General features: G+C 44.8%; 1 protein-coding gene across 1 annotated transcript in view; it reads left to right on the top strand.

The window, feature by feature from the left end:
• Positions 1–14,023, top strand: part of LOC124594647 (probable cytochrome P450 49a1) — a 142,498-nt gene that overhangs the window by 32,282 nt on the left and 96,193 nt on the right. Inside the window, exons 3-4 of the mRNA XM_047133020.1 lie at positions 1,168–1,411; positions 6,453–6,569. Of these exons, the coding sequence (XP_046988976.1) occupies positions 1,168–1,411; positions 6,453–6,569 (361 nt within the window). The remainder of the gene's footprint in view (positions 1–1,167; positions 1,412–6,452; positions 6,570–14,023) is intronic.

Below are 14,023 nucleotides of genomic sequence, written 5' to 3'. Positions count from 1 at the left end.
TAACTCGATCAAACACAGTTGGGGTGTGATTGAATGTGGCATCAGAGCTCATTGCTCCCTCTCCGAATTTACGGGAATTAGGTGACTTGCGTGTGCAGATGTGGTGCCAGCTTCCTCCAATGACCTACCAAAGCCTCATTGCTTTCATGATTGGTGTAAAGAATGGCAGCTAACTCTAAATATAGATAAATGTAAATTAATGCAGATTAATAGGAAAAAGAATCCCGTAATGTTTGAATACTCCATTAGTAGTGTAGCGCTTGACACAGCCACGTCGATTAAATATTTGGGTGTAACATTGCAGAGCGATATGAAGTGGGACAAGCATGTAATGGCAGTTGTAGGGAAGGCGGATAGTCGTCTTCGGTTCATTGGTAGAATTTTTGGGAGATGTGGTTCATCTGTAAAGGAGACCGCTTATAAAACACTAATACGACCTATTCTTGAGTACTGCTCGAGCGTTTGGAATCCCTATCAGGCCGGATTGAGGGAGGACATAGAAGCAATTCAGAGGCGGGCTGCTAGATTTGTTACTGGTCGGTTTGATCATCACGCGAGTGTTCCGGAAATGCTTCAGGAACTCGGATGGGAGTCTCTAGAGGAAAGGAGGCGTTCCTTTCCTGAATCGCTACTGAGGAAATTTACAGAACCAGCATTTGAGGCTGACTGCAGTACAATTTTACTGCCGCCAACTTAAATTTAGCGTAAAGACCACAAAGATAAGATAAGAGAGATTAGGGCTCGTACAGAGGCATATAGGCAGTCATTTTTCCCTCGTTCTGTTTGAGAGTGGAACAGGGAGAGAAGATGCTAGTTGTGGTACGAGGTACCCTCCGCCACACACCGTATGGTGGATTGCGGAGTATGTATGTAGATGTAGATTCCAAGACGCGTTGCCACTTTTATCTGTGACAAAGCTGTACATACCGGCTATTAGGTAGGCAGTTATAACGTTCTTGCTGACTGATCAGTGTGTATGGCACATAAGTAGGAAAATCTGGAGTCTCTTGAACTGAGGCCATTATCCAGACACTGTTGGTACTAGGTCTCCGGAGGGTGAGTATTTTTTTGTCCGGTGTGATTATGTTCCTGACCAGAAAACTCACCTCTAACGAGGTGCGTCGTGGTTGGGGACACGCTGCCTGACGTGTGGGTGTGCCTGTGCAGGCCAGTACGCGGTGGAGCGGCTGGACGAGGTGATGGTATCGCTGGGCCGGCACGGGCGGCTGGCGCGCTTCTCGGGGCTGGTGGGCCACCCAGACCTGGTCTTCCTGTTCGACGCGCGGCTGGTGGCGCAAGTGCTGCGCAGGGAGGACGCCTGCCCCCATCGGCCCGCCATGCCCTCCATACAGCACTACAAGGCGCGCATGCGCAAACACTTCTTCGGAGAGACACCGGGGCTCATCGGAGTGTGAGTACAGCAATATACCATTGCGTCAGCCGACCGACACACTGCGCACGGCACGGCTCCACAAGGAAGCCTGCAGATACGTCTATTTCCTAAAAATACCGTTACCATATTGTGAAACACCAAAACGAGTAAACCCTCAAAGGGATTTATCAACACGCTTTTAGGACAGTTCTAGTCCTGATCTCGTCAAGAGGGTAGGATAAGCTAAACACTGATGACGTCATATTATGTATAGCGGTACTAGAATGCATTTCTTTTGTTTTAAATAAAAAAGTGTGATTGCCATACCTATTATCTTTCGCATGGTCCACATGATCGTTACTAGGCTGGGATGCTTTTTTTTGTTTTGTTTTAAATAAGAAATTACGATTGCCGTAAAATAGTGTCTGTGAAGTTTCTATCGAGATCTGGACTGAAACTTCCTGGCAGATTAAAACTGTATGCCGGACCGAGACTCGAACTCGGGACCTTTACCTTTCACGGGCAAGTGCTCTACCAGCTGAGCTAACCAAGCACGACTCACGGCCCATTCTCACAGCTTTACTTCTGCCAGTACCTTGTCTCCTACCTTATAAATTTCAGGGTAGCTCTCCTGTGAAAGTCAAAGGACCCGAGTTCGAGTCTCGGTTTGGCACACAGTTTTAATCTGCCTGGAAGTTTCATAACAGCGCACACTCAGCTGCAGAGTGAAAATTTCATTTTGAGAGCTGGACTAATTCCATTAGGAGAGCCGAATGGAAAATTATTAGTTGAATTTTATGTTCTCAAATGGCTATATGTCATATGAAAAGAAACACTAAAAGATATTATACATATCACGTATACTTTTTTCACTTTAGAACCAATGTCATGCGTGAATTTTTCAGTGGAGTGAATCTTGTTTAAAAGTTCTATTTGTTCACACAAATAAAACTTGATACAAATTAAATTTTACCATTGAAATCTCTTACACAGATTCAGTTGTCAAACTATGTTCTCCCTTGCCCGCTGCGTGTGTTTTAAGGAGAACAAACTCTCAAAACAAGCGCTTTGGACTGGCACTGCCAAGGAGAACTGCGCTATTTTAGTTACTTCAGTAAATTGTTCTTCACTACTGCACGACTCAATGTACTTGTACCATTTCTTCTGGCTTCGTTCAGATTGACCATCAGATGTCGCTGTGTATTTTTTCTTTTTAAACTTTGAAAACTGATTAGAACACATTTCGTCATTAACTTCAATATCTTTATCCACCAAAAAATTGAAAGATTCTTCCACATAAGTTTCTGTTGATCTAATCCCATTGTTGTTGTTGTTGTTGTTGTGGTCTTCAGTCCTGAGACTGTTTTGATGCAGCTCTCCATGATACTCTATCCTGCGCAAGCCTCTTCATCTCCCAGTACCTACTGCAGCCTACATCCTTCTGAATCTGCTTACTGTATTCATCTCTTGCTCTCCCTCTACGATTTTTACCCTCCACGCTGCCCTCCAGTACTGAATTGGTGATCCCTTGATGTCTCAGAACATGTCCTAACAACTGATCCCTCCTTCTAGTCAAGTTGTGCCACAAACTCCTCTTCTCCCCAATTCTATTCAGTACCTCCTCATTAGTTATGTGATCTACCCATCTAATCTTCACCATTCCTCTGTAGCACCACATTTCGAAAGCTTCTATTCTCTTCTTGTCCAAACTATTTATCGTCCATGTTTCACTTCCATACATGGCTACACTACATACAAATACACTTCTGGAAATGGAAAAAAGAACACATTGACACCGGTGTGTCAGACCCACCATACTTGCTCCGGACACTGCGAGAGGGCTGTACAAGCAATGATCACACGCACGGCACAGCGGACACACCAGGAACCGCGGTGTTGGCCGTCGAATGGCGCTAGCTGCGCAGCATTTGTGCACCGCCGCCGTCATTGTCAGCCAGTTTGCCGTGGCATACGGAGCTCCATCGCAGTCTTTAACACTGGTAGCATGCCGCGACAGCGTGGACGTGAACCGTATGTGCAGTTGACAGACTTTGAGCGAGGGCATATAGTGGGCATGCGGGAGGCCGGGTGGACGTACCGCCGAATTGCTCAACACGTGGGGCGTGAGGTCTCCACAGTACATCGATGTTGTCGCCAGTGGTCGGCGGAAGGTGCACGTGCCCGTCGACCTGGGACCGGACCGCAGCGACGCACGGATGCACGCCAAGACCGTAGGATCCTACGCAGTGCCGTAGGGGACCGCACCGCCACTTCCCAGCAAATTAGGGACACTGTTGCTCCTGGGGTATCGGCGAGGACCATTCGCAACCGTCTCCATGAAGCTGGGCTACGGTCCCGTACACCGTTAGGCCGTCTTCCGCTCACGCCCCAACATCGTGCAGCCCGCCTCCAGTGGTGTCGCGACAGGCGTGAATGGAGGGACGAATGGAGACGTGTCGTCTTCAGCGATGAGAGTCGCTTCTGCCTTGGTGCCAATGATGGTCGTATGTGTGTTTGGCGCCGTGCAGGTGAGCGCCACAATCAGGACTGCATACGACCGAGGCGCACAGGGCCAACACCCGGCATCATGGTGTGCGGAGCGATCTCCTACACTGGCCGTACACCACTGGTGATCGTCGAGGGGACACTGAATAGTGCACGATACATCCAAACCGTCATCGAACCCATCGTTCTACCATTCCTAGACCGGCAAGGGAACTTGCTGTTCCAACAGGACAATGCACGTCCGCATGTATCCCGTGCCACCCAACGTGCTCTAGAAGGTGTAAGTCAACTACCCTGGCCAGCAAGATCTCCGGATCTGTCCCCCATTGAGCATGTTTGGGACTGGATGAAGCGTCGTCTCACGCGGTCTGCACGTCCAGCACGAACGCTGGTCCAACTGAGGCGCCAGGTGGAAATGGCATGGCAAGCCGTTCCACAGGACTACATCCAGCATCTCTACGATCGTCTCCATGGGAGAATAGCAGCCTGCATTGCTGCGAAAGGTGGATATACACTGTACTAGTGCCGACATTGTGCGTGCTCTGTTGCCTGTGTCTATGTGCCTGTGGTTCTGTCAGTGTGATCATGTGATGTATCTGACCCCAGGAATGTGTCAATAAAGTTTCCCCTTCCTGGGACAATGAATTCACGGCGTTCTTATTTCAATTTCCAGGAGTGTACTTTCAGAAACGACTTCCTGACACTTAAATCTATACTCGACGTTAACAAATTTCTCTTCTTCAGAAACGCTTTGCTTGCCATTGACAGTCTACATTTTATATCTTCTCTACTTCGACCATCATCAGTTATTGTGCTCCCAAAATAGCAAAACTCCTTTACTACTTTAATTGTCTCATTTCCTAATTTAATTCCATCAGTACCACCTGGTTAAATTTGACTACATTCCATTATCCTCGTTTTGCTTTTGTTGATGTTCATCTTATATCCTTCTTTCAAGACACTGTCTATTCCGTTCAACTGCTCTTCCAAGTCCTCTGCTGTCTCTGACAGAATTACAATGTCATCGGCAAACCTAAGAGTTTTTATTTCTTCTCCATGTATTTTAATACCTACGCCGAATTTTTCTTTTGTTTCCTTTACTGCTTGCTCAATATACAGATTGAATAACATCGGGGAGAGGCTACAACCCTGTCTCACTCCCTTCCCAATCACTGCTTTCCTTTCATGTCCCTCGACTCTTATAACTGTCATCTGGTTGCTGTACAAATTGTAAATAGCCTTTCGCTCCCTGTATTTTACCCCTGCCACCTTCAAAATTTGAAAGAGAGTATTGCAGTCAACATTGTCAAAAGCTTTCTTTAAGTCTACAAATGCTAGAAACGTGGGTTTGCCTTTCCTATTTTCAAAGATAAGTTGTAGGGTCAGTATTGCCTCACGTGTTCCAACATTTCTACGGAATCCGAGTTGACCTTCCCCGAGGTCGGCTTCTACCAGCTTTTCCATTCGTCAGTAAAGAATTCGCGTTAATATTTTGCAGCTGTGACTTATTAAACTGATAGTTCGGTAATTTTCACATCTGTCAACACTTGCTTTCTTTGGGATTGGAATTATTATATTCTTCTTGAAGTCTGAGGGTATTTCGCCTGTCTCATACACCTTGCTCACTAGATGGTAGAGTTTTGTCAGGACTGGCTCTCCCAAGGCTGTCAGTAGTTCTAATGGAATGTTGTCTACTCCGGGGGCCTTGTTTCGACTCAGGTATTTCAGTGCTCTGTCAAATTCTTCACGCAGTATCATATCTCCCATTTCATCTTCATCTACATCATCTTCCATTTCCATAATATTGTCCTCAAGTACATCGCCCTTGTATAAACCCTCTACATACTCCTTCCACCTTTCTGCTTTCCCTTCTTTGCTTAGGACTGGTTGTCCATCGGAGCTCTTGATATTCATACAAGTGCTTCTCTTTTCTCCAAAGGTCTCTTTAATTTTCCTGTGGGCATTATCTGTCTTACCCCTAGTGAGATAAGCCTCTACATCCTTTCATTTGTCCTCTAGCCATCCCTGCTTAGCCATTTTGCACTTCCTGTCGATCTCATTTTTGAGACGTTCTTATTTCTTTTTGCCTGCTTCATGAAGCGGGATCTAATCCCACAAACGAAGTAAAAACCATATAAATTGTTGACAGTACGAGATGAAAACAAAAATTAAAAGATTTTAATTCCCTAAACTAAAAATATTAGGCATCCTGTGAAGATGAAACTTCTTCCGACTAATTACCCAATTTGGTTCTTAATTGGGACAACGATTTTACGTTCGTTTGAATCTGCCCTGACGAATGATTGAATCTTCAGATCTGGTTATAGCTGAAAGTGAGGCGAGAAAATTAGTCGTAGCTTCAGCCAAACCATAGACTAGTGGTGTTTAGCTGTTTCTCTGGTAAGAGTCGATGGCCAGAGAACTGCTTTTAAAGGTAGAAATGGGATGATGAACGAGAATGCTCACATTTGAGACAAAAGCGTATCATTTTGAACATGAGGCTGAATGCTAAAGGCGTTAAGTATGTAGATTTCCACGACCGGCGTTGGTGTTAACTGGTGGTGGTGTGTTGCAGGCACGGAGAGCCGTGGGAGCGCTTCCGGGCGCAGGTGCAGCAGCCGCTGCTGGAGGCTGGAGCCGCCAGACGTTACGTGCCCGCGCTGCAGCAAGTGGCTGACGACTTCTTGCACAGGTAGGCCCACTCCCACTTCCCTGCACCCACGTTCGTCGATATAAATCCACTTGCAGAAGGAAAATCCGAACGGCGCCTGGGTCAAGCAATTCCGCTCTTAAACTAAGTGGCCTGGGTACTTTACTACGAGTACCTGGTACTGCCAGGCATTTTTCACCGATGTGTGAACTCATCTCCTTAGATCAACAGTGGAGATGCTTAAATGAGTAATAGTGGCTCCAAAATTACGAAACCTGACTACGCCTGGGAGAATCGAATACCGACTACATGTCCCTCCACACTGCATCCAAATAACGCCATAAGTAGAAGCCGACGCTGTAACCAGTATACTGCCCCTCCCGCCACCTACTATTAAATATTTATCTCTTTTCATTTTTTGAAATAAATCTTTATGTGTTAACGTACACGCACGTACATGACAGAGAGAGACAGAAGTATAGTCAATTGCGAAAAATGATAAAAAATTTAAATGCTCTTTCTGTTACTTGAGCTCATAATATCTTATTTAAATTTTTCCTACCTTACTTGTAATGTTATAGGGCCTCAAATGGGCGGTCTAAAATTAAAGCAACAAATCGCTATTTCCCCGTGTCTACATCTACATCTACATAATACATCCAAACTCCGCAAGCCACCTGATGGTGTGTGGCGGAGGGTACTTTCGGTACCACTATCTGATCCCTTCAACCCTGCCCCACTCGCAAATTGTGCGCGGGAAGAATTATTGTCGGTAAGCCTCTGTATTGGGTCTAATTTCTCGAATTTTCCCCTCGTGGTCAATACGCGAGATATATGTGGGGGGAAGTAATATGTTGTCTGGCTCCTTCTGAAAACTGTTGCCCGAAACTTCAATAGTAAATCTCTCCGTGATGCACAGCGCCTCTCTTGTAACGTCTGCCAGTGGAGTTTGTTTAGCGTCTCCGTAACGCTCTCTCGCCAGCTAAACGATCCCGTGACGAAACGCGCCGCTCTTCGTTGGATCTTCTCTATCTCCTTTATCAGTCCTACCTGATAGGGATCCCAGATAGATGAACAATACTCAAGAATCCGGCGAACAAGAGCCTAATAAGCCACTTCTTTCGTGGATGAGTTACATTTCCTTAAGATTCTTCCGATGAATCTCAGTCTGGTGCCTGCTTTTCCCACTATCTGGTTTATATGGTCATTCCACTTAAGGTCGCTCTGGATAGTTACGTCTAGATATTTCACCGCAGACGCTGTCTCCAGCTGTTCGTCATCAATAGTGTAGCTCTACAGTAGGGGATTTCTTTTCCTATGTATGCGCAATATGTTATATTTATTTACGTTCACGGTCAACTGCCAGAGCCTGCACCATTCATAAATTCTCTGCACGTCGTCTGTAAATTCTTACTATCTTCTCGCTTTGCTACTTTGGTATAATCAACTGCATCATCTCCGAATAGTCTTAAAGAGCATCCTGCACTTCCTACTAGATCATTTATATGTATTGTAAACAGCAACGGTCCTATCACACTTCCCTGTGGTACTCCGGATATTACCTTTACATCTGTCGATTTAGTTCCGCTAAGAGCGCCGTGTTGAGTTCTATCTGCAAGAAAGTCTTGAATCCAATCGCAAGTCTGCTCCGATGCACCGTAAGCTCGTTTTTTTTTTTCATTAAACGGCAATGCCGGACGGTGTCAAATGCTTTACTGAAATCAAGGAACCCGGCATCAACCTGAGCGCCGTTGTCCACTGCGCTGTGGATTTCATGGAGGAAAGGGCGAACTGAGTTTCGCAGAATCTCTGTTTGCAGAATCCATGTTGATTTTTATAGACGAGATGTTCATTTTCCAAGAACGCCATAATTCTTGAGCATAAAAAACATGTTCCATAATTCTACAACAGATTGACGTCAACGATATAGGTCTATAATTGCGTGGATCTGTCTTATGACCTTTCTTAAAAATGGGAATGACCTGCGCTTCTTTCCAGTCGTTAGGTACCTTTCGTAGCTCACGCGATCTACGATAAATTGCTGCTAGAAGGAGAGCAAGTTCTTTCGCATAATCTTTATACAATGACATATATATCTCATCTGGTCCTGAAGCCTTTCCACTAAGTGATCGCAACTGCTTTTCAGTTCCGTGATCGGTTATCTCAATATCTGCCATTTCGACGTTCGCACGACGATTGAAAGGAGCGACAGTGTTACGATCTTTCGCGGTGAAACAACTTCTGAAGACCGAATTCAGTATTTCGGCCTTCTCTCTGTTATCTTCCGTTTCGGTGCCGGTGTGGTCGCTGAGAGAATGAATAGCAGATTTTGACCCACTTACAGATTTTACATACGACCAAAATCTCTTAGGTTTTTACTCAGGTCGGTTGACAACGTCTTACTTTTAAAATCATTGAACGCTTCTCTCATTGCTCTCCTTATGCCCTTTTCCGCTTCGTTCAGCTTTTGTTTGTCAGCTAGGTTTGTACTTCTCCTGAATCTGAGATGAAGTGCTCTTTGTTTACGTAGCGCTTTTCTAACATGGCTATTAAACCATGGTGGGTCTTTCCCGTCCTTTAAAACATTAATCGGAACATAATTGTCTAGGGCATATTGAACAATGCCTTTGAATTTTTTCCATTTGTTCTCCACATCTTCGTCCTCATCACCGAATATTTGATGCTGCCTGCTGAGGTATTCTGAAATTTGTATCCTGCCACCCTTGCTGAGCAAATATATCTTCCTACCTTTCTTAACATTCCTTGTAGGACCTGCCGTCTTAGATGCTGTCACAGCCTTATGATCACTGATACCTTCCTCTACGTTAACTGATTCGATAAGTTCAGGTCTGTTTGTTGTCCGGAGATCTAAGACTTTACTCTCACGAGCTGGTTCTCTAACTATCGGCTCAAGGTAATTTTCGGACAAGACATCCAGAACAATGCCACACGGTTCCCTGTCTTTGGCACCAGTTTTGATGGCATAACACTCCCAATCTATACCTGGCAAGTTGAAGTCATCCCCTATTACAACGGCATGATCAAGAAAATTGGTAATGATATTCTGCAAGTTGTGTCTGAAGCGCTGTACAACTACAGATCCTGACCCATGTGGTCTATAGAAGCATCCGATCACTATTTTTGACCGTTCTCTGATACTCAATTACACCCAGCTTAATGCACATTCGGAATCCGTGATAACCTCACTAGATTTTATCAAATCTTTTACTGCAATAAACACCCCGTCACCACTGGCGACTAAGCCATCCTTACGATAAACATTCCTGTCTGAACTTAGGATTTTGTTTTCATTGACGTCTGGCTTCAACCAGCATTCTGTTCCCAATACTATCTGCGCATTATAACCTTCAGTAAGCAATACTAATTCTGGGACCTTTTCTTGGATGCTATCGTCTAATTCACGGTGTAATCATACAAAATGTCCGCACAGTCATGTTCTGCACGGAAGATGGCATTCCGGTCAATGGACAACCACGTCAACAATTACGTCAGGGCACCTATCAAGCGGGCCGGTGTTTGTCAGGTAGTCCCACATCCATAATCGCTGTGTATACAGTCACAGATGGCAAAAACAAGAATCATACCAGACTCTCTGCGGTTGACAGCAATAAGACGAATGGAAGCAGGACAGTCGGAAACTGATGTGACCCAAAGGCTTGATGTGAATCGTTCTGTTGTTCGTCGGATGTGGCGACAACTTACAGAGACCGAAACTGTATCCCAAAGACCGGGGCAGGGCCGACCACGTGTGATATCAAAAGCAGAGGACCGTTACCTGGCCGTAAGGACACGACAGTACTGCCTTAGTACTGCACGACAGCTGGCATCTGAGCTCGCAGCGCCCAGTGGACGTGTTGAATCGAAACAAGCGGTGCTCAGAAGGCTTCTGCAGAACAGCCTTTATTGTCGGAGACCTTCTGTCTGTGTACCTCTGCGCCTACAGTGAATTCGTCAACATGCCACCTGGACGGTCGAATGTTCTTTCCGCAGCTCAGTCTCGATTTGATCTGCAGAGTGATTCTCGACGCATTCGCATCTGGAGGGAACGTGGGACACATTGTGGAAAGAGACCGATATCATGGTGTGGAAATTTGAAAATTTGTGGTAAGGTCTTATGGAACCAAATTGCTAAGGTCCTCGGTCCCTAAGCTTACAAACTATTTTATCTAACTTAAACTAACTTATGCTAAGGACGACACACACACCCATACCCGAGGGAGGACTCGAACCTCCTCCGTGACAAGACGCCTCAGATCGGCAAGGTTTAACTGCTGCCGGGTATCGCGACGAGATCTTGAAACCTCATGTTCGGTTGTTGCTAGGTGGTGTGAGCCCACACGGGTGGTTGCAGTTGTCTTGAAAACGAAATATACTGCAGGCATGGCTTGGTCTGCTGCCTCTTGAATCTCATAGAACATGTCTGGAGTACGCTAGGCAGACGGGCTGCACCACGCCAGCATCCACCAACCACCCTCCAGGGCTTGCGAGGAGCTCTGCATGAAGAATGGGCGTTATTGCCTCAGCATGAGACTGATGACATGACTCACAGCATGCCCCGTAGTTGCCAGGCCTGTACTGCAGCCAGACATGGTAACACCCCATGCTGAGCGCATTAACCAGTAGTCGGAATGTGTGTGCAAATCCGTTAAGTTGGAAAAAACGAAGAACATTTTTCTCTATCGTTACGCATAGGGCACTTGTTTATGTTCTGTGTTCTTTACATTGTTTTTACTTTATCGTCACCAGTTTAGATTGTTTTGTTGCAAAATAAACGCAACCTAGCAAAATTTCTGTTTGTTGCTTAAATTTTGAACACCAGTGATTTCTATCGTTACGTTGCAAAAATGCTCATTAAAAACTGAAAGCTGACTTTAAGTTATATTACTCTCATTCAATAATATGCTGAAAATCGGAATATATAATTTAGTTTATGTGTAACTGCGCGCCTGTCTCACAATTTAAAGAAATTTAAATCTGCAGCGTAATGGCGGCGTATTGTTGCGCGCCAGCAATGTTATTTCTCGAAGCAGCGATCTTAAGTAAAATCTGAAAATACTTATATATTCTACATGAATGGTCCTATTATTAAGCAGACAACTACAAAAGTAATGCTTAATACATATAATATTCTCATTTCTCACAACCGTCTATGTACAAAAGCGTGAATAATAATCGTCTGAAACTTCCTGGCAGATTAAAACTGTGTGCCCGACCGAGACTCGAACTCGGGACCTTTGCCTTTCGCGGGCAAGTGCTCTACCGTCTGAGCTACCGAAGCACAACTCACGGCCGGTCCTCACAGCTTTACTTCTGCCAGTATCTCGCCTTCTACGTTCCAAACTTTACAGAAGCTCTCCTGCGAACCTTGCAGAACTAGCACTCCTGAAAGAAAGGATGGCTAAGCCATGTCTCCGCAGTATCCTTTCTTTCAGGAATGCTAGTTCTGCAAGGTTCGCAGGAGAGCTTCTGTAAAGTTTGGAAGGTAGGAGACGAGATACTGGCAGAAGTAAAGCTGTGAGGACCAGGCGTGAGTCGTGCTTCGGTAGCTCAGACGGTAGAGCACTTGCCCGCGAAAGGCAAAGGTCCCGAGTTCGAGTCTCGGTCGGGCACGCAGTTTGAATCTGCCAGGAAGTTTCATATCAGCGCACACTCCGCTGCAGAGTGAAACTCTCATTCTGGAAACATCCCCCAGGCTGTGGCTAAGCCATGTCTCCGCAGTAGCCTTTCTTTCAAGAGTGCTAGTTCTGCAAGGTTCGCAGGAGAGCTTCTGTAAAGTTTGGAAGGTAGGAGACGAGATACTGGCAGAAGTAATGCTGTGAGGACCGGGCATGAGTCGTGCTTCGGTAGCTCAGACGGTAGAGCACTTGCCTGCGAAAGGCAAAGGTCCCGAGTTCGAGTCTCGGGCGGGCACACAGTTTGAATCTGCCAGGAAGTTTCATATCAGGGCACACTCCGCTGCAGAGTGAAAATCTCATTCTGGAATAATCGTCTGCTTTATATCCACAGAAATAGTACTCTGCTGTCCGGTCTTGTTAATCGTTTACCAATAAGACGTAAGAGTTTATTACTCAAAGAACTATTCACAGACCGTCACACTGTTTATTCTTTACCTTGATAACTAAAATTCTCTTCCAATTATTCTCATATAAACAATATTTACCGCATTTGTATCGTAACACCTATCATATTTTACACGTAATGTTCTTCACCTTGATGCGTTTAACATATTACATTATTTAATATGTCATTAATATAGGGATTCTATAACAGTGAGCATCGTGTAATCCGCTGAACAGACCCATATCAGAAATGTCGATTTGCAATAGGATTATGGAACATAGCCTATACTTTACGCGAACATTATGAACCACCTCGAAGAAAATGATTTATTGACAAATAGCCAACACGGATTCAGAAAACACCGTTCTTGTGAAATGCAACTAGATCTTTATTCTCACGAAGTAATGAGTGCTATTGACAAGGGCCTTAAATTGATCCCATATTTTTAGATTGCCAGAAGGCTTTGGACAATTATCCTCACAACCGAATTCAAACCAAACTGCGTGCCTATGAAAATATCGCCTCAGTTGTGCGATTGGATTCGTGATTTACTGTCAGAAAGATCACAATTCGTAATAATTGACGGAGAGTCATCGAGTAAAACAGAACTAATATCTGGCGTTCCCCAAGGAAGTGTTGTAGACCTTCTGCTGTCCCTGATCTACATAAATGATTTAGGAGACAGCCCTCTTACATTGCAGATGATGCTGTCGTTTACCGTCATGTAGAATCATCATATGATCAAAACGAATTGCAAAATGATTTAGACAAGGTATCTGTATGCTGCAAAAAGTGGCAATAGATTCGAAGTAATGAAAAGTGGGAAATCATGAACAAGAGCACTAAAAGGAATCCGCTAAATTTCAGTTACACCATAAATCGCTCTAATCTAAAGGATGTGAACGCAACTAAATACTCAGGGATTACAATTACGAAAAACTTACATTGGAACGATCACATAGGTAATGGTGTGGTGAAATCAAACCGAAGATTGCTGTTTAGTAGCAGAACACTTAGAAAATGCAACAGATCTACTAAAGAGACTGCTTACACTACGCTTGTTCGCTCTCTTCTGGAGTATCGCTGCGTGGTATGGGATCCGTGTCAGTTACGATTGACGGAAGACGTCGAAAAAGTGCAAAGAAGGACAGCTCGTTTTGGATTCTTGCGAAATAGGGAAGAGTGTGCCGCGGGAACGATTTCTACTTCGGGTGGCAATCATTAAAACTTAGATGTTTATCGTTGCAACAGGACCTTGTCATGAAATTTCAGTCACGATCTTTGTCTTTAGAGGATGAACATATTTTGTTGGCGTTCACCTACAAAAGGAGAAATGATCATCGCAATAAAACAAGAGAAATCAGATTCCGCACCTAAAGATTTAAGTGTTCGTTTTTCCCGCGCGCTTTCGAGAG

This window comes from Schistocerca americana, chromosome 1 (genome assembly GCF_021461395.2).
Source record: "Schistocerca americana isolate TAMUIC-IGC-003095 chromosome 1, iqSchAmer2.1, whole genome shotgun sequence".
NCBI classification, from domain to species: Eukaryota; Metazoa; Arthropoda; class Insecta; order Orthoptera; family Acrididae; genus Schistocerca; species Schistocerca americana.
This window is presented reverse-complemented; position numbering and strand designations above follow the sequence as displayed.